This window comes from Myxocyprinus asiaticus, chromosome 5 (genome assembly GCF_019703515.2).
Source record: "Myxocyprinus asiaticus isolate MX2 ecotype Aquarium Trade chromosome 5, UBuf_Myxa_2, whole genome shotgun sequence".
Lineage (NCBI taxonomy): Eukaryota > Metazoa > Chordata > Actinopteri > Cypriniformes > Catostomidae > Myxocyprinus > Myxocyprinus asiaticus.
The window spans coordinates 33494794-33521944 of record NC_059348.1 but is presented as its reverse complement, the minus strand read 5'-3'; the positions used below and the strand labels follow the sequence as shown (position 1 = coordinate 33521944).

The following is a 27151-nucleotide window of genomic DNA, read 5'->3' as shown; positions in this document are numbered from 1 at the left end:
TGTGTCAAATACTTCATTGTAATCATCGATTAACCAACACAATGCACACGATTTTTGGGCATTTTTGTCACTTTCAGTGGCAATTTCAAGTTTTGGATAGTACCACTGTTTGACCAAAAAACCTGGTCGGTTTGGAGGTATCCAAAGTATCAAAGCAGACTGCAAGACCTAAGGTTCAGTGTCATTATATTACAAGAAACTTTCTTTTAGTTGCAGTGTATGAGGTCAGGTAAGTCATTTCAAGAGAACAAAGCTGTCCAAAGTTTAATAAAGATATCCCTTAAAGCAACAGCTGAAAACTGACTTCTTTTGAAATCCAGTGGTAAGTGGCAATCTTAACAGTTTTCAGCCCTTTCACAAGCAAAACATAGCAAAACATAAATCAAATTATGACCTGTATGGTTGTATTGCATATTACAATGAATTGAATAATGTGATTCAGAGACCCCAGATATTGAAGGATTACCATATGAATCTGATATTTGAGCGAGATTGTAACATCACATAGAATCAATCTTTTTCTTTAAGCTCCTGGGATGAAGTGCAAATAACTTCAGATCACTTTTCCCACTATTCTGACAAAAATGCATTTGAAAGAGAAACAGAAATAATACAAGCATATTTATGTAGCCGTGTAACATCTGTAATTGTTATTATTATAACTTTCTGTATATTTGCATATTTGGATGTTAACAAAATGGACATATTTTACATTCTTAAAAGGGATAGTTCACCCAAAAATGAAAATTCTCTCATCATTTACTCACTCTAATGCCATCCCAGATGTGTATGACTTTCTTTTTTCAGCAGAAAACAAATTATAATTTTTAGAAGAATATTTCAGCTCTGTAGGTCCATATAATGCAAGTGAATGGGTGCCAAAATTTTGACGCTCCAAAAAGCATATAAAGGTATCATAAAATTAATCCATACAACTCCAGTGTTTAAATCCCTATTTTCTGAAACGATATGATAGGTGTGTGTATATGCTTTTATGCTGACCAAAAGAGCTGAGAAATTCATCTAAAATCATTTGTGTTCTGTAGAAAAAGAAAGTCTTACACATCTGGGATGGCATAAAGGTGAGTAAATTATGAGAAAATTTACATTTTTAGGTGAACTATTCCTTTAAGACATGTTTTTGGACAGTGGACATTATTTCAAAAAAATATCTCTAATCAAAATGTATACCTTCCTTTTCCACGTCACTTTGGCTGTGCAGGCTACTGGATAATTTCTGGATAATTAGGCATTGTTTTAACAAACTTCCATTCAGGTTTCACTCCATTCTGGTATGGAATGCCTACCTTTTACCACCCAATCAGTTCCCAATGGATAAAATCAAGTCCTGCTCCACATTTTTTACCTTTACTTTTTCTGAGTGAATATTCTGTCAAAGAGAATATCCTGAATAACTTCAGAAATATTTCACATTACAGAATTAAAATGGGTTATGAATGGGGATTCACATTGACTTTATGTTCCAAGGGTTTCTTTTGCAGTAATTTTTTTATTTTATTTTTTTAATGCAGTGGCTGCATGCCTTATACTGCAAGACTGTGTTTTTATTTTTTATTTTATTATTATATAAAAATGTGAATTTAAGCAAGAGAAATATAGAATTTATTATTGGAATGCATGCTCACTGCTTTACACTTAAGACATAAATAACATTTTTTGTTACTCTGGGAAATATGTAGATTATTTATTGTGATTTCACTACATCAACACACAACTTTACACAATGAGATAAAGCATAACACAAATACATACAATTATAAGGTCATGGTACAGTACATCAACTTACTGAATGCTCTTTGTTTGACATATTCATTAAATAGCACAAATTTACAATCACACAAAAGACACCTGAACAGGCACACAGACTCAAGCACACACAAGCACAGGGGCAATTCAGCTTCGGGCTGCCACAGCAGGAGTCGACTGCTCAGTGGACTGCAACTGCTTCCCCAGGTACTCCCTGAAAAACACACACCAAAGAACGATTATGCCCGTTTATCCTTTTGAACGGCTATGATGTGCAGCTCTTTGTATTTTCATATATATCCCCAGAGCCTTAATAGAGGTAAAATAGCAGGTTTTTGAGTCAGCAATTTAAGCATGGTGAGAGAGGAAAATAAATGTCATGCACACAGAAAGATGTGATTGCAAAGACATGAAAGTCTGATCACAGCATTTCCCCACACTTCCACCAGAGCCTTTTTCAAATCAGATTCATTCTAACTATATTCAATTCAAATAGTCATCCTGAATAAACTTAACAAGGTTCGATTCCATCATCTTTGAATACTGAAAATGTCATTTCACCGAGAAGTTACAGTAATTCTGACATCTACGATTCCTCAACTGTCAGCAGATGCTATCTCTGTCATTTAAACCGTTTCAAGGAGTAAGTGCCCACCATCTTGAAGCTGAGCCAAAGCCGAAAGTGTTTCTTGTCTGTGTCAAACCTTGTTAACAGTTTCTACTTAACTGTGACCTTTTTTATAAGTGGTGTGCTTCACTTGCGACTTTAGCTGCTTCAGACTAAGATTTCACAGCTTATGAATGAGCACACATTTTAGAGAGGATGCACAAAAGATTATCTCTTCCTCTTATTACCACATTACTGAATTAGCACACGCCTGACACTCATTTATTGTCATTTAGGGAAGATGAAATGGAATCAAATAGAAACTGGGCTAGACTCTCCAGGCTTCAGTACACTGACTGACATTCACAGGGAAACAAAGCAGATAAATGGCACATTGCGAGAGAGAGAGAAAATCACCCAGATGCTGTTTCAGATGGGCTGCAGGAAAAGATATTACATCATAAAATATAAGGATCGATAACAGTTTGACTTCCACTTTGTGTATTAAATGAGCTAATATGTTTATAACTAGCTTGAACAAAACAGGATATGCATGCCGTTTGGTATTTTCAATGTCAATAGTGTATTAAGTTATTATAGGAGAAAGTGCCTAAAATCTAATTTCCCCAATGATAATTCTGTCATCAGTTTATGCACCATAATTTCATTGCATAAAGATAAAATTATAGTTTTTGGCTAAAATTACAAAGCTAAATTTTATTTTATTTTCAACAAACATAAACAGACTTGTTTAGGTGTTGCTATGGATTCAAGATACCTGCAAATGGCTTATTTATAGTACAGCCACCCACAGGGTCTATCTATGAAGCAGGATTAATTGAATATTCATTTAAGATTAATTGCACTGCTGTGTGCTAATTTCAGTAAACCCCCAACTAACAGAAATATTAGTGGTATATGTGATTCATAGAGCCTGAAATCTCAGAAATATTAATAAAAGGGCTATGGGAAATTTTATCTTGCATAAAGGCCATTCTTAAAGCCAAAATGGACTCTCATCTTAATGATGAAAAATTTAGAAACGTGCAAATGCAAGTGTAAAAAATCAATATGCAGAAAAGCACATTAACTGACCTCACACATGTACCTGACAAGGGATTTTCATTATTCTGAGATGCATTTTCATTTGTGCTTCTAAAAGCACTTCTATGAATTGATCTTTGAGGTGTAATTTTGCTTGTTTGCTTGCTTTTACTAACATAGAGTTGTGGCCAAAAGATATGGTAGATATGAGAAAAGAAGGCTGTGAAAAATATTTCCTTATTGTTTATCCTTTTGGTCTTTCATTCAAAGTATTCACAAAAATCTATCCTCAAATAGATATCAAACAATTCCAAACATAACACAAGTTTTATCAAAAAACAAATATTTTTGTCAAATATATGTGACACAATTATTGGCACCCTTGTATTCAATACTTTGTGTAACCTCCCTTTGCCAAGATAACAGCTCTGAGTCTTCTCTTAAAATTCCTAATGAGGTTGGCGAACACATGGCAAGTAATCTGAGACCATTCCTCCACACAGAATCTCTCCAGATCCTTCAAATTCAGAAGTCCACACTGGTAGACTCTCCTCTTCAGTTCACCCCATAGGTTTTCTATGGGGTTCAGGCCAGGGGACTGGGATGGCCATGGCAGAACCGTGATTTTGTGGTCAGTTAACTATTTTTGTGTTGATTTTTATGTGTGTTTTGGATCATTGTCCTGCTGGAAAATCCAACCACAGCCCAGCCTCATCTCTGGTGTTTACTGCCAAAAAGCTCTGTTTTTTGTTTCATCTGACCATATAACACAGTCATATTTGAAGTTACAGTGGTGTCTGGCAAACTGAAGATGCTTAAGTTTGTTGTTGGATAAGAGCAGAGGCTTTTTTCTTGAAACCCTCCCAAACAACTTGTGGTGATGTAGGTGATGTCTGATTGTAGTTTTGGAGACTTTCTGACCCCAAGAACCAACTAGTTCCTGCAATTCTCCAGCTGTGAGAATTTTTGGCCACTCGAACTATCCTCCTCACCGTGCGTGGAGACAATATAGACACACGTTGTTTTTCAGGTTGATTGGTAACATCTCCATTTGATTGGCACTTCTTAATTATTGCCCTGATGGTGGAAATGGGTATTTTCAATGTTTTAGCTATATTCTTATAGCCGCTTCCCATTTTGTGAAGCTCAACAACCTTTTGCTGCACATTGTAACTTTATTCTTTGGTCTTACCCATTGTGATGAATGACTAAGAGAATTTGGCCTGTGTGTTATCTCATATTTATACCCATATTTAAACACCAACACCTCCTGCAACCCACCTCCTCCCCCCTCCTGCTACTCAACCTGCACTTAAGATGTGTGAAGATGATGTGTGCCATGTCTTTCGAAAACAAAGGATAAGGAAAGCACAGGGCCCAGATGGTGTTTCACCTGCATGTCTTAGATCCTGTGCTAACCAGCTGGCCCCCATCTTCACACAGATCTTCAATAGATCACTGGAGCAGTGTGAAGTCCCATGCTGCTTCAAACGTTCCACTATCATCCCCATCCCAAAGAAACCAAAAATCACAGGACTTAATGACTACAGACCTGTGGTCCTGACGTCTGTGGTCATGAAGTCATTTGAGAGACTGGTGTTGGCCCACCTGAAGGACATCACCGGACCCTTTCTAGATCCCCTTCAATTTGCTTATCAAGCAAACAGGTCTGTGGATGATGCAGTCAACATGGGATTGCATCATATCCTGCAACATCTGGACAGACCAGGGACATATGCAAGGATCCTTTCTGTGGACTACAGTTTGGCTTTCAACAACATCATCCCAGCTATTCTCCAGACTCAATTACACCAACTCTCTGTTCCCACGTCTATCTGTCAGTGGATTACCAGCTTTCTGACAGACAGGCAGCAGCTTGTGAGACAGGGGAAATTCACTTCCAGCAACTGTACAATCAGCACTGGTGCCCCCCAGGGATGTGTGCTCTCCCCACTACTCTTCTCCCTCTACAACAACGACTGCATCACCAAGGACCCCTCTGTCAAGCTCCTGAAGTTTGCAGATGACACCACTGTCATTGGCCTCATCCGAGATGACGATGAGTCTGCATACAGAAGGGAGGTTAAAAAGCTGGCTGTCTGGTGCAGTCATAACAACCTTGAGCTGAACACGCTCAAAACGGTGGAGATGATTGTGGACTTTAGGAGGAACCCCACAACACTGTCCCCCTCACCATTCTAAACAGCACTGTGGCAGCAGTGGAGTCATTCAGGTTCCTGGGCACTACCATCTCACAGGACCTGAAGTGGGAGACCCACATTGACTCCATGCGAAAAAGGCCCAGCAGAGGTTGTACTTCCTTCACCAGTTGAGGAAGTTCAACCTGCCACAGGTGCTGCTGATACAGTTCTACTCAGCAGTCATTGAGTCTGTCCTCTGCACTTCTATAACTGTCTGGTTTGGTTCAGCTACGAAATCGGATATCAGAAGACTACAAAGGACAGTTCAGACTGCTGAGAGGATTATTGGTTGCCCCCTGCCCTCCCTTCAAGAACTATACACTTCCAGAGTGAGTAAAAAGGCTGGAAAAAATCACTCTGGACCCCACTCACCCAGCCCACTACCTTTTTGAACTGTTGCCTTCTGGCCAACGCTTCAGAGCATTGAGCACCAGAACTGTCAGGCACAGGAACAGTTTTTTCCCCCAGGCTATCCATCTCATGAATAGTTACAACTGCCCATTTGAGCAATAATTAATGTGCAATACACAGCTTAGTCTTTTTATATTATCCAACACATCCTACCTCTTCTGCCATTACATTCCCTTGCACTGTATATAACCGATTTGTATTTCGATTTGCACTACGTATGTGTATGTGTGTGTGTATGTATTTATGTATATATATTCATATATATGTTTATGTGTATATACATATATATGTATATGTGTACATATATGCATGTGTATATATATATGTATGTGTATGTGTAAGTATGTGTGTGTGTGTGTGTGTGTGTGTGTGTGTGTGTGTATATATATATATATATATATATATATATATATAGTCTATTGTGTATTCTATATATACTTTTTTCTTTTCAATATTTATCTATTTTTTATTAAATTGTAATTATTTTTTAAAAGTCTTGTTGCAGTTTTTATATTGTTGTGTACTGGAAGCTCCTATCAAATTCCTTGACAAATTCAAGACAAATTCACCAAGACAAATTCCTTGTATGTGTAAGCACACTTGGTAATAAAGCTCATTCTGATTCTGATGTGAAACAGAAAGTCATGACGGAAAAATTTCATGTTCCTTGTCACCCAGGTGTACTAAAATTTTTTTTTAAATATGAATGGCAATATACTTCAGATATATTTTACTCATAAGAATTTCTAGGGGTGCCAATAAATGTGCAAACATGTTTTGGAGAAAAATATTTAATTATGAGATTATAATTTAAATTAGTTTCCCCCCTTCAGATTAGTTTCCTTTAATTAAAGGTTAGATTTTTGTGAATATTTTGAATGAAAGATAAAACGGATAAACAATAAAGACATATTTTTCACAGCCTTCTTTGCTCATATTTACCAAAGGTGCCAATATTTTTATATAATAAAATACAATACTCTATTATACTGCCTCTCTTACAACAAAAATGTCATTAAACAGAATAAATGCAAATATTGTCATCTAAAATAAAGAGGATGCACAAAACAATCACGCAATACAGAAGCTAAGGCCAGAAACATCTCAGGCAAGTATGCGAACGCAGATGGGAGCGGTCTGCTTAAACATACTTAACTTCTAGCGTTACTGTGGTGATAACAAACCTCAGTCCTCAAGGGTGCGATACAGTTACCATCAAAAGTTTGTGCCAAAAACCAGATGTGTTATTATCCAGGTAATTTGCTCTAAATATATTTACATTCTTGCTCAGTAATTTTTCCAAACTGTTGCTCCACCATTACAGAAGTTGACTTAAAAGATAAAATTCACCATAGAGGTGGACAGCTCACACTAATGTCCACAACAGCACCCCATGTGGCAATGTTGCGAATGCACCACATACTTGCATTGTATTATGAATTGTGGTCCTGTGCACGAAATCGAGCTTCGTTCACAAACTTGAGTAGAGTACGTTTCAGCTTAAGTCTCCACTGGGCTGCACTTTGAATTAATTTTCCAGCCAAACTTGCAATCAATCCAAACCAGACATAGATGTATGTGAAGTGACACAGCCTTCACCTGCTGACTTTAAGATGCTCTTGAGGTTCTTTTCTCTGACACCTCCAAACAATTATTTTGTTTTTCAATATCAAGGTCTTATAAGTTACAGTAAGAAAAGCTAGCAAATCCATCAATGCCATTTTTCCGTCCTTTTTCATCCCCTATTGTTTAAATACAGCCAGCAAAAAACAGTCATCATTCAACTCATGGTAAATACATCAACGGCCCACGGTGACCTTGAGTTTGTTTTTGAGGGGCTAAGGATGATTTTGAAAGAAGAAAAGAAAGAAAAAAACTTAAATGGCTACCAGGGATAATCAACACCATGAATTTTGTGCTGATTAATAATCTATCTACATCTTCAGGTGAAGGAGACTGATTAAGAGGATGCAAATGAATCCTCTATTCCTCTGTGGACTGCATCTAAAATAAAGTACTTAATTTTAAAACGGAGTTCAAAAAGAGTTTTTCAAAATGGATAGTTCCGAATATAAATTCAGATCCTGATTAATGCACACCTTAGACCGCACATTTTATCCACCCTTTTCTTGAACATGGAAGTGTTCATAATGGATGGCAGTTTTCATTGTCCGGTCTCCAGTGTTTTCACTCACATTGGCGTATTTTCTTAGTGGATAATGTGATTTTTAGCGTATTACATTTGTAAATAACTGTAAAAAAATAAAACATGTCGCTCCATAGTGCAGAAACTTAGAGAGTCGAGATGAAGTGAAGCTATTAACCGAGGTTAGTTACGTTGATATCATTGACTATTTCAAGTTGTTATGACAGCCAACAACTGCACAAGTTGATCCTGAACTCAATTTTCTTCCAACTTACAAACTAAAATGGTTGTTGTTCTCTGTCTGGAGCACTTGTTTTGGTAGTTTCCTATGGAGACCGGAACCAGAAAACAGTCCAGCGGCAATTAGAATCATCATGGCGGTACCTAGTGGTTAGTGAGGACTGTGGCTATTAATGCACCAAGTTTCTATGTTGCTTGGCAACTGCAAACAGCCTACCCTTAAGAAAATCCCCCAATAATTTTCAATAATAAATGCAACTCATTATTCAACATTGGTGTCTTTTACCACAGTGCTGTTATTGCTATTTTATAAAAGCAATAAACCACAGGGAACATCTCTGTATTACTTAGCTTCTTGTGGCTTGTTTCTTTAATAAGGAAATCTCAAGACTGTCCACAAACAAATGTATCCACTGTCCCACTATGAAATTTACTGCCCAAAAGAAGATGATAAAGTCTTTAAAAGATAATAAAAATCTCTATTCAGTCCTACAGGTGCTCTCAAGGTTGCAGCTTGAAATATCTACTGTATCTGTCTCAAAATCCACAATTATTGCGGCAAAGGATTCCATGGTTCTATTTTGCTTACTTTTCCCCTTTCAATTTGTCCACATTTATGAATAATTTCTAAATGGTATGACCAGGGGTTAAATGGGGATTTCAGATGTGGGGGAAAAGCAGGTGATGTGAATTTTTTTTTTTTTTTTTTATAATAAAGTTTTAATAAAATACATGGGTGTCTTGATATGGATTTATTAATAGGCCTGTATGGTAGAAGTTTTTTCTTTCAGATGAATCAATTTTACTGGGATTCTGTTTCACTGGGATAATAATTTGTCATTATTTATGTATATGTCATTATTCAACTTAATTATGACAATACATAATTACATGGAATATTTGGTTTAGTGTTTTACATTAGATGTCGAATGTATTTTATACATTTTATAACAATCAAATGACAGCTGGGACAAGTTACATTCTTCTTGCCCTAGATTGGGGGTCATCTTATAGAACATGCTAAACTTAAACCTAATTATGTTACAATTTAAAAGTAAATGCACATTGTTCTTAATGGGGAAAACAAACACCTTACACCTTTTACTCAAACTGTTATTCTGATAATATAATTTGTAATGATAACATTTGCATTAAATTATAAGAGTTTAAAATTCTTCACTGTGTCATAAAGAAACATTCACTAATGAATCCCACTGTATATTTGATAGAAAAAAAAAATGTCTAACAGAAAAAAAACCCCACCACAAAATAAAAATAAATGCTGATTCAACAAAAATGGAGTACACACATACACATATAAATAACAATGAAACCTTTTAGAGTGTGTTGGTCGAGTGGTCTTTTGATCTTAAGTTGTATGATATATTGATCTGTGTTGATGTTGATTTGGATGCGAGTGCTTCCGGATTCAGAACCCCTTCGTGTATACAGCTTTTTAACAAAACTAAGCAAAATCGCTTCTGCATATCAGTGGATCTAAGAAATGGGTGAGCAGTTGATTCCATATTATGTTATTTCTTTGAAACAGAGATCGGCCCACGGCACGATACAGAAGCGGAATGCGCGTCTATATGCAGGGGCGCATTGTCTCATGCCGCTCTCGTATATGTTGCCTCTACCACCATCTGCAACTGGCTAAAATGAATCATAATTAACTTACTGTAAAATATTTTTGAACAAATAAACTTGCTAAATAGAGATGGAATGTGTTAAATGGATCAACAAATGGATCGTCATTCCGCACCGTACCGGCCCAATGTAACCCATGGGTATGATGCACATTACACAGCAAAACTGGTCGTTTTGGCTTCTTTTGCAATGGCCTGTCTGCTTAATGATTTTTCTGTTATTCGGATCAGGACTCCATTTCCCATCAAATTAGTGTTCAGAACACCAAAGCACACCTGAGAGATGTCATGCTAAGCTGCATTTAACAACATACGAGTGAAGTCTTTTAAGCACATAAAGGATTTGACAAACAAACAAAATAAATGATTAAGCGCTCTGTACCAACATCTCAAAACTGTGGAGCGGCTGTCTTGATTTTCAGCAAGCACACACTGGCACACCTCCAGATGTTAACCCAGATGGTACCGATACAATAAGCTAACAGTGTGCAAAGTCGGCCATCTAGAACTGTGCCAACTCAAACATCTTCTCCTCCTGCTGTTGCCATGACACCAAACAGCCTCAATGGAGTGAGAATGGAAAAAAAGGACAGCCATAGTGTGGTGATAGCACCACCTCTTAAGAGGGGAAAATAAGCTCTATACAAGGCACCTGCTTATTTTTTTGGCTATTTTTCTGTATCCAGCTGTGAGTAAAAAAAAAAAGAAAAAAGAAAAAAGAAAAAAAAAAGCTTGTAGTTTTTTTATACCACAAAACTATAGACAATGTGTGATGCACAGCAATAAATGCCATGGTAACATACATTTCTCTCCTGTGAGGACATATCTAAAAACCATGACAGTAGACCTACCTCACAGGTACAAAAAGAAGAATAAAAGCTCTTGAGCAAAGTGCAGCCAAAGGAAATGGCGTTTGAGGATGCAACTTGATTGCAAAGATGGCATTTGTGAGCATCCAGTGAATGGCCGTTCTTGTATGACTCTTCTTAAGAGCACCCCAGAAACCAAATTCACTGAATCTCAACTCAATCATCCTGCTATTACATCCCCTGTAATTATCTCTGATGTGTCTCCAATTAAAAACACAAATAAGAGTTCGCCTTCACCTCTCTTTTAAGTTCAGATCTTTAAATAATACAAGCAATCTCTGCCTCTTCAGTCCAGATGCATCTTTGTAATAGTTCCCTTTTAAACTCTGTGCTCATATTTGGGAGACTTGAGCCGAAATACAACTATTAAATTAATCCTGAGAAAAATCTAAACTTATTGCTCCCTTTCTTTTATCTTCTTCCTTTTGTTTGTAACATGCCAAGCCTTACGTCACAACCCACTACAAAATTAAGCACTGAATTAATACTGAAAATTACACATGAGCCATTTAGCTAATGGCTAATAATTGCTACCATATACTCTTGAGTCAGAGTTAGCAGATGGGACTTTTTCTAAGAAAGGAAATGAAAGAGCTGTTGAGATTTTTACATGTACATCACTCAGTCTGGGTGCACAGTATAAATACTATCATATAAATCTTTCCATGAGCTCTGCCTCCTTGATATATTTATTTCTCCTCCAGTGAGCCTGATGATAAAGATGAATTACTGAGTTATACCTTATGGAGCGTGTTAATCTATATTACTGCATGCTCTCCATGCAGGAACAATCTATAACAATCAGGCAGTATTTAAAGCGACTTGTATTCTACCCAATTGGACAAAAAAACTTTCCATTTGAAGCAGTAAGATTTAAGGCCATTGTAATGACAGTAAACAATTTCTCTTTATGACACCAGTGGATGATTTTCATAAACCCGCCACACGAGTGTTTAAAAGTACCTGTCTACTGCATTTTAAACACAATTGCTACATTCTGGGGCCTTTGAGGTTTATCTGAATATATAATCTGAACCTCAGGCACAATTAATGAGGTGCTTGTGTCAGTCATAATAGATTCTGAACATGAGCTGCATGGAGTCTTGGAAACCTTAATTCAATAGTGTGACAAACTCATTGAACATGAAGGCACAAGTTAATAATGTTTATTTATTTATTTTGGTTATTTTGTGCCCTGTGTTTCAATCAAAGATCAACTAACATTTAAAAGACACAACAGGCAACTGAATAATTCATTATATTACGTAGTACTGAGGTGAGAAAATTGCTATTGCACAGCAAAGGTAGATTAGAAAAATCTCAATTCCAAGTCTCAATTGAAGGTAATATTGCTTCAGGCACAAACATGAGGGCTGTTTTTCTTTAGGAATAAATAAACAACCAGAATCACTTTAAATAGGTGAACCATACAAAATGTTTTGGGGATATTAAGACAGAGGAGAATTAAATTGTTATGATCATTTGACCATGTGTGAATATGTTTATACACCCTGTATATATGGTAGTAAATAAATCATGAAATCAAGTGGTTAAGGGGATAGTTCACCCCAAAATCTTTTTTTTTTTGTCTTTATGTTGTTCTAAACACAAATGACTTTCATTCTTTCATGGAAAATACAAAAGCAGAAGGCAAAATACAGTATTATCTCAAGTCGGTTTAAGATGTTTTTAAATTTTTGGAGACAAGTATCCTAACACCAAAATGGATGTTTAAATAGAAAATTGGCCAAGCTGGAAATTTCCTGCAAGTGTGGTAGCTGTTTATGAATGTGAACATACCAGTTATGGACCATGAGCTTCTGGACAGCCAGCAGGGCATTATAACGGACTAGCTGATCTTCATGATGCATGTGGTTCATCACCAGCTGTTTACCACCCAGCTGCTCGATCACCCTGAAGGACAGGGAGACGAAGAGAGATTTAGCTCCAGATTATGATGTTCTGCAAGATGGGTAATGACACAGTGGTCTGGATCTCTTTGCCTTCCAATTCAGCTCAGGGAATAACAGAGAACAACAGCTGCACTTTTCTGGCAATGCTAATCAGTCAAATAAAAAAGCCTTTCAATAAAAGACCAAAGAACTGACGAGATTCATTCTCTCACAGCAGCATGTTTTCATCTTAAAAAAACAAAAAAATAATTCTGATTTGATGCTGCAACTGGACTACATTCAGAGGGAAATTGAATATTTTTTTTAAAGGAGTAATACCATGAGGAATAAAAAATTCCTTGATCTCTTGAGATAAAAAGAGTTCATTGTACTATGAAAACATACTGTTTCAGAACTTAAAACGTCCTCTGCCGGCCATTTATTGAAACTAAGCATCAAAAACGAGACATTTGAAAACATGTCCGCCCACATTAACATTTCAACAATGCCTATTTGCTATTCAAAACTAAGTTACTACGTTAAGTAATAAGGAGAAAGTAGGATATATACTATTATTCCAAAACACCAGAAGGTCTACTGATAAAAGTAAAATGTGGTAAAGTCTGTCAAACTGTCAAACAGGTGTTTAGCACCTGTCAATCTGCACATCCTTCTAATGGATCCTAACGTTAGGTGAAGATTATTTTTATCAAGGTCATTGATTATTTCAGTCTGATTTTAACAATCTGTGTGGATTGTTTTGTGGACCTGTCAAAATGTAATTCAGACTTACCAAAGAAACTGTTATGGAAGGATGGGGCAGTTAAAAACGAAAGGAGCTGACAGCAAACGCAGCAAAGCACTATATCTGATTTCACATGAGAAGAGGGTGTTCACACAGTGTTCTTAAAAGGTACAACAACAAAAAAACTAATTAAATTCTAAGGGTCAGAAGGAAAGTATATGACTGATTTTGGCACAAAAATCTGTTAATATTATAATATTATATATATAATATATAAATATATAATCCCATAATATGGGAAACATATTAATAAAAAATGTATAATATGACTTTAAAGTTGTTGGAGCATTCACAAGGTAAACAGAGCTGCATTTTCTTTTCTTTTCTTTTTTTTTCTTCCCCTTTTTCTCCCAATTTGGAATGCCCAATTCCCAATGTGCTTTTAAGTCTTTTTGATTGCAAAGTGATTCACCTCAGTCCGGGTGGCGGAGGACGAATCCCAGTTGCCTCCGCATCTGAGACCGTCAACCCACGCATCTTATCATGTGGCTTGTTGAGCGTGTTGCCACGGAGACATGGCTTCATGCCATCCACCGCGGCAACCACACTCAACTCACCACACGCCCCACCGAGAACGAACCATATTATAGTGACCACGAGGAGTTTACCCCATGTGACTCTACCCTCCCTTGCAACCAGGCCAATTTGGTTGCTTAGCAGACCTGGCTGGAGTCACTCAGCATGCCCTGGGATTCGAACTAGCAAGCTAGTGATCTCCAGGGGTGGTAGCCAGCATATTTTGCCACTGAGCTACCCAGGCCCCCACAGAGCTGCATTTTCATCAGGTTTCATCAGGTACCTGGTAATTATTAAACTTTTTTTTTTAACTGACCTGAAATGTTCATGGTAGAAACATTTTGCTATCTGAGTAGAATATTGTTGACAGTACCATTATGCTCCCACTTCAGTTCTGCCTGTGGGGTTTTGTGTTATAGAATGTTGTAGGTGAAGGCTATATTTAAATTATGTATCAAAAAATATCAAGCTTTTAAACATAATTCTGGATGGTGCTAGATGACATTTAAAGTAATTGATATTTTATGTACTTTTTTCATAATAAGCTTCACTTAAAACAAAATCACTGTTTCGAGAACAAAAGAGAGAAAGGTAATATCTCAGCGCTTATTGCAAATGGGTGTAATCTGCAAGAGGAGATCTGCAGAAGCTAATTTGTTCTGGAGTGGTCTAATTATACGGTTCAGACCCAGGGTGATTAAATCCAACGAGTCCCTATAGATGCTGTATGGTGTCTTCTGGAGACGGGGGTATTCTGAAAAGTGAGAGTGTGCGTTCTAAGTGGACACCCTCAGGAAGAGAAGAGTCTGGATTGGAGGCATAAGCCACTTGTAGTGAAGTTGGAAACAAGTGAGTTATCAATGTACTTTTACACATTCTTTCTGAAGGGAAACTATATATACAGTGGCTGGAAAAAGTATAAGCCACTTAAACCACATTTAAAAATGTATGTCTGTCTTTGCATAATATAATAAAATATCAAACGAAGTGGCATTTATTTGAAAGAAATACAGAAAAAACACACTTCAAACAAAACATTTCACAAAATGACGTTTGATGGGTTTTAAATTATAAAGACAAACAGTATCAGACACTTTTTTTGGTTGTCAAATTTAGTGGAACATGCCTATTGTTAATGCAATAAACTACACCTGACTTTATTCATCCCCTGAAAATCCCCTTGACACCAGTGTGTAATTGATCATTTCAAGTGCAAGTTAGTTCTGAGAAAAGCTCTAGCCTCATTTGTTTACAGATTCCACTTGCTAAGATATTTTGTGTCTAATGTAAATACATTCAGACAATTTTAATTGTGACTTCAGCAAGACATGTGCATACTTGCATGTCATTAAAACTCATTGGCTGATCGTGAATGTTACGTGACAAAAATTTTAATGGCAAAGATTTGGCAATATCTTGCAATAGGTCAGCCTGGACGAGTTGGTTTGCTACCCTCTTTGAAGTGATGTAAGTGTAAATTGACACTGATACCATAGTGTGCAAGTAGACGCCACAGACGGTAATGCTTCTAACCTGGGCGATTCTTCTGCCTTTAATTATACAGAGCTACAGGATATTTGGGTATTGAAAAACCATCATAAAATTGCACAGCCATAGAAGCTTGAGCTGGAGAGATAGGCATGTACAGATAAAGGATGAAGGACGCTGTCTCACCTCTTGCCGCGAGGGTAATGTCTCACGTATTCTCCCACATCGTGGGCTGCAACAGCAATAACCTGAGGGTCATCCGACACTTCCAACAACCTGGTCAGTATCCTGGCAGGAACCACAAACACACAATCATTTCAGGTCCGCAAAAGCAATCACTAACACCTCCTGGGCAATACTACGCCCACACTGAGCAAATATATCTTAGGCTACTGTACAGCTGGAGATGTGCTGTTTACCTCTGTCTGGGAAAATATGAAAGGTACTATTAGATGAGTAAGAAACGAATATGGGGAAACATGTAGCAAGAGGCTTGTTATTCTGAGGAACATGAGTTCAGATGTTTTGCCGAAGCCTTTGGCTTATTTATTTATGCTCACAAACAATAGGTCAAGTATCAGAAATGACTGCATCGCATAAAAGCATGAAATTATAACAGTCGTTTTGGAAACAGAGAGAGGGTTCAAGCACTGCATATCACCTGCACACTGAGAGCAAGAGATGGAGGGGAAAAGGAGAGAGGAAGTGAAGTAAACTACAAATTACTAAGGGCTGAAATTTAAATTATCTTTGTGCTGACTGTGGAGAGGACGGCGGTGAGAGGAATGAGATGAGTAGATTAGGATTTAAACAGAGCAGTCAAAGGAGTTGAGCAGAGACATGATTAAACTACTGAGAGACAATGATAAAAATTAGTTTTTGAACTGAGGCTACTCGGCTCAGGCTCTGACTTGTGTAACCTTCAGAAGAAAGGAAGGAGAAGTGTATGTACACACACACACACACACACACACTGTAGGCTAATTCAGAAAGTAACAACAACTTATTTAAAAGAGTAAAGTGTTTTCAAAAACAGTAATTTAACCATCTGCCCGGTACTATAAAAATCATTTCAATCCATCTCCAAACACTTGACCTCTACTAACCCGTTTTATTTTAAAAGCAGGGAGAACTAAAAACACTAATCACCACAATTCACACTGTGTTTACGGTATCACTGTACACAGGGTGCATGTTTTAAAGCAAGCACATTCACGTAATGATATTCTTAAAGGGACAGTTGCTTCAGAAAACCACAAAAGGGGCACAAAAGGAGCTCTTAAAGGAATAGTTCACACAAAAGTGAAAATTCTCTCATCATTTACTCATCCTTATACCATCCCAGATATGTATGACTTTCTTTCATCTACTCAACACAAATGAAGATTAGAGATTTAGAAGATTTCTCAGCTCTTCTGGTCCATACAATGCATGTGAATGGATGCCAACATTTTGAAGCTCCAAAAATCACATAAGTCAGCATAAAAGTAATCCATAAGTGGTTGAATCAGTGTCTTCTGAAGAGATATGAAGCATGTGGGTAAGAAACATATCAATATTTAAGTCCCTTTTTAACTATAAATTCTCCTCCCTGCTCAGTCAATTTCCACTTTAACTTTCAATTTCACATTCTTCTACTTGTGTTTTTGGTGATTCACAATCTTCATGCATATCACCCCCCTACTGGGCAAGGAGAACTTAAATATTGATCTTTCTCTCACCCACACCTATCATATCACTTCTGAAGATATGGATTAAAACACTGGAGTCATACGGATTACTTTAATGAAACCTTTATTTGCTTTTTGGAGCATCAAAATGTTTACACCCATTCACTTGCATTGTATGGACCTATATTTGTGTTCTACATAAGAAAGTCACACATCTGGGATGGCATGAGGTTCAGTAAATGCTGAGAGAATTTTTATTTTTGGGTGAACTATCCATTAAAGAAAAATGTTAGCCTCAGTCACCATTTACTTTTATTACATCTTTTTTCATGTGAACAGACCTTATTCACGCTAGTGCCATCTTTGATTTTTAATGGGAATGACAACAAGGCTGTGAGGGATAGACTTACAGTCTCTTCAATGGGCTGTACTTCAGTTTAAAGTGTTTTTGGATCGTTCCGTGGTCAAAACATTGATAAAATATCTGTCCAAGAACATTCAGCATACAAAGAACTCCAGACAACATGAGTTTTAAAAAATCAGATGTGATCTAGGAGCTTTATACAGCTTTATACCTTTCATGCCATTGAAAAGATGATAAGTCTATCCCTCACAGCCTCATTTTCATTCCCATTAAAAATCAAAGATGGTGGTAGCATGAATAAGGTCTATAGGGACGGAGGCTAGCGTTCTGCCTAACATCTTTTGTGTTCTACCGAAGAATGAAAGTCAAATGGGTTTGAAACAACATGAGTTTTTTCTTAAATATCTATTTTAATAATGAAAGACCAGTTTTGTGGAGGTCCTAACACTGTGTGTCTTACTTCAGCAGCTCGTAGTTCTTCTCATTGAGGCGAACAGCATTTTCTCTCCAAAACTTCTCGGATTTGTGCACCGGACTCCACTCCAGACGGCCAGACTTCAGCTCAGAGCTGTATTCATCGAATGAGCTGCATGAAGAAGAGTGGAAAATACTATCGATTAATGAAAGTGAAACATTCTGAAAACTTGTACCACGGGTTTAAGAATCCAGAACCAAATACATTAACAGGTAATCTTCAAATCATCAAAGGTTTTTCCTTAGGTGTGCCATTTTGCAGTAACAATTGGTGTAGCACCAAGTTTAGCTCACTGAGAGACTGTAGGTCCCTATGAGAGGTGCCGTATTTATAGTATGTATATCAGGGGTGGGAGAAAAAAAAAATTATTCTCAGATGCATCGCTCATGTACTTGTACTCGTGCTCATAAAAATGCTCCAATACCAAAAAACAATACCATCTGATGTACGAATGTCATTCTGTAAACATTCAATGCACAAATTAAAATCACATTATGTCCTAGTGTGATTATAAAACCGCAAAGGCTGCGATTTCATGAGATAAATATATATTTTGCATGTGCTGCGCACTTCAAATGTGAGTGCTTGTGAATGTGTTTAGCTGCTGTTGTGCTGACAACGGCTGCTTTTAGGGCTCCTTGACTCACACGGAAAAAACCATTATGAGCATCACACGCTCTGTTTGTAGTAGATGACAGCGAGCAGAGTGCTAATTCACTTTTTAGCACAACACACACACAGACTACATATGTATTTAATTAAACAGCAGCCTTCTGCGGTTTAATAATCACTCTGAGTCACATAGTGACTGGCTTTTTCGGATTGAGAAGCTACCGTCATAACAATACAGAAACACTTCAAAATAAAAAGCTCTGGCAAAATAAAAGCTAAATTTAAATGGAAAAAAGCACAACTGAAACAGATCACTACTACAGTATGTAATATTCACTGTAATACTACTACTACTACTACTACTACTACTAATGATAATAAATCAACAGTTATTGTATTATATTTAAGGAATATCTCACATTTGTGATGCTTTGTTATGCAGCACTTTATTTGATAAAATATAATCCTAATGTTGTATTGTAGATTGTACATATAAAACACTTAATTTGATAAAATACAATATTATGTTGAAAATTGTTACATTTTAGTTTGATTAAAGTTTTAATTAATTTATTTTTTTAAACACAATTTTCATGATAAAATTGAAATACACAATTGATATGGAATAATAAAAAAAGGTATCGGACTCAGTATCAGCGAGTACCAAAAATAAATTATCAGTACTTCTACTCGTTCTAAAAACAATGGTATCAGGACATCTCTATTTTATACAATTTAATATTAAGTGTGGTATTGATAAAACAAATTGGAGGACAAGATGCATCACGATGCATCGAAAATCGTTTTGTAATCTAATCGTTACCCTTTGAATCCTAATCGAATCGAATTGTGAGGTGAAGATTCACGCCTGTAATATTTACAGTATATACTGTATAAAGGTGTTTACCTGAGATCCTGAACACTCTCTCCCAGTCTCTCCAGCAGGAACTTAATGTCATCAGTGATGTCCTCATCATCATATTTCTGCTGGTCCAGATTCTCTAGCTGTTTGAGCACTTTGCATTGGATCATGGCAAGAGCGTATTCTTGACGAGTCTCTCTCTCAGCAGACTTCTCAAGCAGGTTCTACAACAACAACCAAACCAACCTCATGAACATCACGAACTGCAGCATAAACTCATGAGAATGTTCATCAGTACTACAAATTAGGACCTCTACAATAAATACACATGATGATGAGTGTTATCTTTGACAAACACTATGAGTGTAACATTTTGACAAAGATATTTACAACAACTTCTGGATTGTGGCAAGAATTTCCTTTTATTAGGTTTTCAAGGTGCATACCATGTTCCCATGGTGTTTAGTATTAAAGGGTTAGGTATTAACCCATTAAAGACATAATAAAATTCAAACAATAGATGAACTTGAAGAACTAAGACCTAATATCTGTGTTCTTCCCTTTTGCAGTTACAAGATTCAGTTAATTAAATGCTATTTCCCAAAGAGAGAGAGAGAGAGAGAGAGAGAGAGAGAGAGAGAGAGAGAGAGAGTGCAGAACATTTGAATACATTCCTCTTTAAATTACAGTATTCATTATTGAGATGTGTGTTTTAAGGAGAATGTCAGGGTGTTCAGACTTTATGCATTCGCTGAGCTTATTTTTCCTTTTTGTGAGGATTACTTTCTGCTACTTTCAAAAAGGGCAGAAAAGCTTTTTGCAACCATAGTGTTTTGCAGTTGTTTTGTTACATTTGTTTGACATGGCTGTTCAGAGCTCAATGGAGAACAAATAGTGAATCTCAGAACTGTGCAAAGCAATTTGACTTAATGAGGAAATTAACATGTCAAATTAGAATAAAAGTGTTTTTTGTCTCAAAGAGTTCTGGCACAGAGGTGGTATATTTGGCAGGAAATGCTAAAAGGAAATGTTCTTTTCAAAGCCCTTTGCTCTCAACAGTACTAAGTGTTGCTCTTTGAAAGCTCACATAGAGCCATGCCTCTGTCTGACATCACAAAAAAAACACAAAAACAAAAAAAAAAAACAATTCTTCTAGATGCTACCAGTATTCAGTCACCAAATTGCTTAGATACGGTCAGATGAATTATCAAATCAACTCATGCCGCTGATCTAAGTTAATATCAGTTCATGAAAATGATGATGCTCAGATGTAAAAACACAGACAGGAAATTAATAAATCAAATGAAATTAAATTTATTTTAATTTCTGCTGGGTTGATTAGTTTGGCTACAATTTTATGATAGACTCAAGGTGGCATATAAATACCTTTCTTCTCAAGCACCCTGAGAAAACTCTCAAACGAATTAAGTATTTATTACTTTGATTAAACAGTACGAGATCTAATTTTGAATGGGCCTGAATCACTGTTTCAATTTGAAGCTTGCAGAGAAGAAACCAAGTAATTATTAGGCATCTCATTGCTTCACAGCAGCTTTTAATCAGTGAAATTGTGACATTCATACAATAAAGCCCCTGACAAAATTGAACACTTAAGAGTCACTGAAAGCTCTGCCATCCTGCATGATGTCAGGATGTATTGCTGTTGCAAGTATGAAGGGCAGCAAATATTTTAAACAGAAGGTGTGATGGTGGTGGGGGTTGTAAGCATACTTAGGAAGAGTTCATATCAAGCAACAGTGGCAGACTCCTAACAGAGTGAGCACTGCAGTATTGAATTGCATGAGTAATGCATTTTAAAGAGGCAATGAACAGCTCTGGCATTTTAATTTGCAGCAGTCAAACACACTGTTTCAATGCAGACTGCTGTTATGCACCCAGGTGACAGGATATTGGCAGGTTTGCTGTAAACATAAATTCTCAGCAGAATTCATCTCAGACAAAGGTTTCATATGTATAATATTTTTGAGATTGGGAAAGTCAAATTATAATAACATCAACAAAAATGCTGATGTACTGTATGTGCTATGTATTATATTGAGTCATATCCTTTATCAAACCCTATTCCAGATGAACATCATGGATCAATTCTGACTCACATGCCATCTCAAAAGTTGAAAGGATGTCTCCTTTATACATTTGTACAAAGAACATTTCTGGTCATATTACACTGGTGTAATAAAATTACAGATATTGTAGATATAACAATAGATATAACGATGGATGTATGGATGGATGGATGGAATGATAGATAGAACACAACAATAAAATGACAAATATTGTAGATATAACAATAGATAAAACAATGGATGGATAGTTGATGGATGGATGGATGGATAGATAGATAGATAAGTCTTCAGGTGTAGGAAATGACTTTAATATTTTCATTTACACTGGCGGACAAAGGTTTGGAATAATGTACAGATTTTGCTCTTATGGAAAGAAATTGGTACTTTTATTCACCAAAGTGGCATTCAACTGATCACAATGTATAGTCAGGATATTAATAACGTGAAAAATTACTATTACAATTTATTTTATTTTTTAAACTACTTCAAAGAGTTCTCATCAAAAAATCGTGCAGCAATGACAGCTTTGCAGATCCTTGGCATTCTAGCTGTCAGTTTGTTCAGATACTCAGGTGACATTTCACCCCATGCTTCCTGTAGCACTTGCCATAGATGTGGCTGTCTTGTCGGGCACTTCTCATGCACCTTACAGTCTAGCTGATCCCATAAACGCTCAATGGGTTTAAGATCCATAACACTCTTTTCCAATTATCTGTTGTCCAATGTCTGTGTTTCTTTGCCCACTCTTTTAGTGGCTTTTCCTTTGGAATTCATCCCATAAGGCCTGCATCCCTGAGTCTTCTCTTTACTGTTGTACATGAAACTGGTGTTGAGCAGGTAGAATTCAATGAAGCTGTCAGCTGAGGACATGTGAGGCGTCTGTTTCTCAAACTAGAGACTCTGATGTACTTATCCTCTTGTTTAGTTGTACATCTGGGCCTTCCACATCTCTTTATGTCCTTTTTAGAGCCAGTTGTCCTTCGTCTTTGAAGACTGTAGTGTAAAACTTTGTATGAAATCTTCAGTTTTTTTTTTTTGCCAGTTTCAAGCATTCATTCATGAATGCAGTTTCAAGCATTCATTCCTCAAAACAACGGTTGACTGACAAGTTTCTAGAGAAAGCGGTTTCTTTTTTGCCATTTTTGACCTAATATTGACCTTAAGATTTTCCAGTCTATTGCATACTGTGGCAATTCAAAAACAAACACAATGTTAAGCTTCATTTAACGAACCAAATTAGTAATTTAGCATGATTACTCAAGGATAAGGTGTTGGAGTGATGGCTGCTGGAAATGAGGCCTGTCTAGATTTGATCAAAAATTACTTTTTTCAAACAGTGATGGTGCTGTTTTTTACATCAATAATGTCCTGACTATACTTTGTGATCAGTTGAATGCCACTTTGGTGAATTAAAGTACCAATTTCCTTCCGAAACAGCAAAATCTGAACATTATTCCAAACTTTTGGCCGCCTGTGCATATTACATTCATCCACCATGTTTGTTGTCTTCCACAGCCATTTAATTTAATTTCATCTGTTCCCTTGGAGAACTGACTCAGACCAAGTTACGTACCAAATCATCATATATACAGTACAATGACACCTCTTACACTGAGAACAGAGAGCTATGCTTCCTTCAAATAAAATTAATGATGTACAAAGGCTCTGTGGCTAGCCGGACATAGCCAAGCAGTAAGGATGGATGCCTGGTGAAGAATTAGCTCAATCAGCCGGGAGAAAGATAAGGAGGAGCCGGAGCCGCAGAGAGGGAGAGAGAGAGACGCACAAAGCTGTCATTGTGGTGTGTGCTGAAAAGCAAACCTTTTGTGTACTACTGAAAAGCAGTGTCTTATTGTGTGACACTGAAAAGTGTAGCAATAAATGTCTACGTGGATTGTTCACCCGTTTCCTCTTTTCCACATTAAGAACCTGATTTGCCATATTGGTGCCAAAACCCAGGACTGGGGGAAGACGTGAAACCTGAGTCGGGCAACGGGGTATATGGCGAGCCCGGCGTGGCCGAGCAGTAAGGATGGATGCCTGGTGGAGAATTAGCTCAATCAGCCGGGAGAAAGTTAAGGAAGAGCCGGAGCCGCAGAGAGGGAGAGATAGAGAGATGCACGAAACTGTCTGTGTGTGTGTGTGTGTGGTGTGTGCTGAAAAGCAAACCTTTTGTGTACTGCTGAAAAGCAGTGTCTTATTGTGTGACACAGAAAAGTCCAGCAATAAATGTCTACGTGGATTGTTCACCCGCTTCCTCCTTTCCACAGGCTCATAATTAGGTTCAATAATCAATTGATCAACATGCATACAGGTTCGAAACTAGGCTGGACCAATATCCTCAATCTTGATTGTTTTAAGCATTGCTTTAGACCTCTATATATAACTACACTGAAGGGTGCACAAATGTAGAAGATAAATAATGGCAAATGTGCAGAGGCAGATCCATTGATAGCCGCAAAATGGAGCCCACGTAATCATGAACAGGACCAGAGAGAGAATACCTGGTATGGACAACTTAATAAGCTCTTCAGCAGGTGAGATGAATGAAGCGCTGCACTCTAATTCAATTCTGTCTGCGTCGTGGACAATGAATTCATTACCCAACTCTAATGCCAACAACAGAGCCCAGCTTTCAGGGCTAATTTGAACATTAAATACAGCCTGCACCCAGACTGCTACATGTGGGGAAATGAAATACAGAATAAGAACAACAAGAAGTCTGTTTTCGTGCCTCTGCCATGTATTAAATAAATATGTGCCAGCAGAGTAAACGTAATAAGCCCAACGAAAGATAAAATACCTTAGGACTACAATCAAAATCAAATCAAATCACTTTACTGTCACACAGCCATATACACAAGTGCAATGGTGTGTGAAATTCTTGGGTGCAGTTCCGATCAACATAGCAGTCGTGACAGTGATGAGACATATACCAATTTACAATAACATCAAATTAACACAACACAATTTAAACATCTGTTATACACTTAATTACACTCAACAATATACAAATAATAACATACACTGTACAGTATACAATATGCCATTTTTTTTTTTTTTTTACTATATAGATACACATTATTCAATAAAAATTAAAAATTAAAATATATAAAAAAAGTATATATATATATATAGAATGTACAGTATTGTACTGTATTGACATTCAGGCTGTCGGTTGATAGTCAGTTGTTAAGAGAGACATAATATAATAACAGTAATATAATTTATGACAGTCCGGTGTGAGATAAAAGAGTAATAAAGTGCAGGGCTGATGTATTTTGATCGTGGGAGATCAAGAGTTCAGAAGTCTGATTGCTTGGGGGAAGAAGCTATCATGGAGTCGGCTGGTGCGGGTCCTGATGCTGCGATACCGCCTGCCTGATGGTAGCAGTGAGAACAGCCCATGGCTCGGGTGGCTGGAGTCTCTGATGATCCTCCGAGCTTTTTTCACACACCACCTTGTATTTATTTCCTGGAGGGAGGGACGCTCACCTCCGATGATGTGTCTGGCAGTTCGCACCACCCTTTGCAGTGCTTAGCGGTTGTGGGCGGTGCTATTGCCGTACCAGGCGGAGATACAGCCAGTCAGGATGCTCTCCACAGTGCAGGTGTAGAACCGTGTGAGGATGTGGCGGTTCATTCCAAACTTCCTCAGCCGTCTCAGGAAGAAGAGGCGCTGATGAGCCTTCTTCACAACGACTTCAGTGTGGACGGACCATGTGAGTTCCTCAGTGATGTGGACACTCAGGAACTTGAAGCTGCTGACTCTCTCCACTGGTGCTCCATTGATGGTGATGGGACTGTGTTCTCTGTCTTTTCTTCTGAAGTCCACCACAAGCTCCTTTGTCTTACTGACGTTGAGGGAGAGGTTGTGCTCCTGACACCAGTGTGTCAGGGTGTGCACCTCCTCTCTGTAGGCTGTTTCATCATTGTCAGTGATCAGACCTACCACCGTCGTGTCATCAGCAAACTTGATGGCATTGGAGCTATGTGTTGCCACACAGTCATGTGTGTACAAGGAATACAGTAGTGGACTGAGAACACAGCCCTGCGGGGCTCCAGTGTTGAGGGTTAGTGATGAGGAGATGTTGCTGCCTATTCTAACCACCTGGCGTCTGCTTGACAGGAAGTCCTGGATCCAGCTGCACAGCTAGCTGTTTAAGCCCAGAGCCCGGAGTTTCTCATCTAGCTTGGAGGGCACTATGGTGTTGAATGCTGAGCTGTAGTCTACAAACAGCATTCTCACATAAGTGTTCTTTTTTTCCAGGTGGGAGAGAGCAGTGTGCATTGTAGATGCAATGGCATCATCAGTGGAGCAGTTGTTGCGGTAAGCAGACTGCAGCGGGTCAAGATTGAGTGACAATACAGAGCAGATGTAATCTCTGATTAGTCTCTCAAAACATTTGCTGATGATGGGGGTCAGAGCAACAGCACGCCAGTCATTTAAACAAGTTATTTTTGATTGTTTTGGTACAGGCACAATGGTGGATGTTTTAAAGCATGTGGGGACTACAGACAAAGAGAGGGAAAGGTTGAAAATGTCCATAAAAACACCGGCCAGCTGGTTCGCGCACGCTCTGATGACGCGGCCAGGAATGCCGTCTGGGCCCGCGGCTTTGCGGATATTCACCCGTCGGAAGGATCGGGTTACATCCGCTACAGAGACGGAGAGTGAACTAACCTCTTTAGCTTCAGCCGCGAGAGCTCTCTCCGTGAGGGCGGTGTTATTTCCCTCGAAACGAGCATAAAAAGTATTTAGCTCATCCGGTAGAGAGGCAGCGGTGCTCATGGCGGAGTTTTTATTCCCTTTAAAGTCCGTGATGATGTTAATTCTATGCCACATGCTTCTAGAGTTGGTGGTGTTGAACTGTCCTTCAATCTTGCTCCTGTACTGGCGTTTTGCGGTTCTGATATTTTTTTGGAGGGCATAACTGGCTTGTTTATGCTCCTCTGCTTTCCCGGAATTAAAAGCGGAGGTCCGCACATTAAGTGCCGCGCGAACATCGCTACTGATCCATGGTTTCTGATTCGGATAGATCCGTATTGTCCTGGTCGGAATCACTTCCTCTACGCACGTTCTGATGAAACACATTACGCTATCAGTGTAAAGCTCGATGTCGTCATCAGAGGCGGACCGGAACATCTCCCAGTCTGTGTGATCAAAACAGTCCACTTACACTTATGTCTTGCACTATATCCTAATTCAAATGATCAACGTGTGCAGGAAGGGCAATGTGAGGTGACAAGTTTTTTTTCCCTTTCCAGTCTGAATGGCAAAGCACTGAAAGGGTAATGTTGCGACAGAGTGTGGAAAAGATTTAAATGAGTGCTTTTGTCAATCTGGAACCTCAATAAGGTAATAATGGGGTTCTTGGTGCATTCATTATGAAAGCTCTGGGAAAATTAAATCTTTTCAGAAAAAAAGTATGAGTGATCTGATAAT

At 37.9% G+C, this 27151-nt stretch overlaps 1 protein-coding gene across 2 annotated transcripts in view; it reads right to left on the bottom strand.

Annotated features, from left to right (window-relative positions):
- Window positions 1-1691: 1691 nt before the first annotated feature.
- Window positions 1692-27151, bottom strand: part of LOC127440325 (V-type proton ATPase subunit H) — a 57994-nt gene continuing 32534 nt past the window's right edge. For both annotated transcript variants that reach the window (XM_051696852.1, XM_051696853.1), the window contains 5 exons: window positions 19664-19842; window positions 18130-18255; window positions 15822-15923; window positions 12735-12848; window positions 1692-1981 (listed from right to left, as the gene is read on the bottom strand). In XM_051696852.1, the coding sequence (XP_051552812.1) occupies window positions 1915-1981; window positions 12735-12848; window positions 15822-15923; window positions 18130-18255; window positions 19664-19842 (588 nt within the window). In that variant the 3' untranslated portion in view covers window positions 1692-1914. The remainder of the gene's footprint in view (window positions 1982-12734; window positions 12849-15821; window positions 15924-18129; window positions 18256-19663; window positions 19843-27151) is intronic.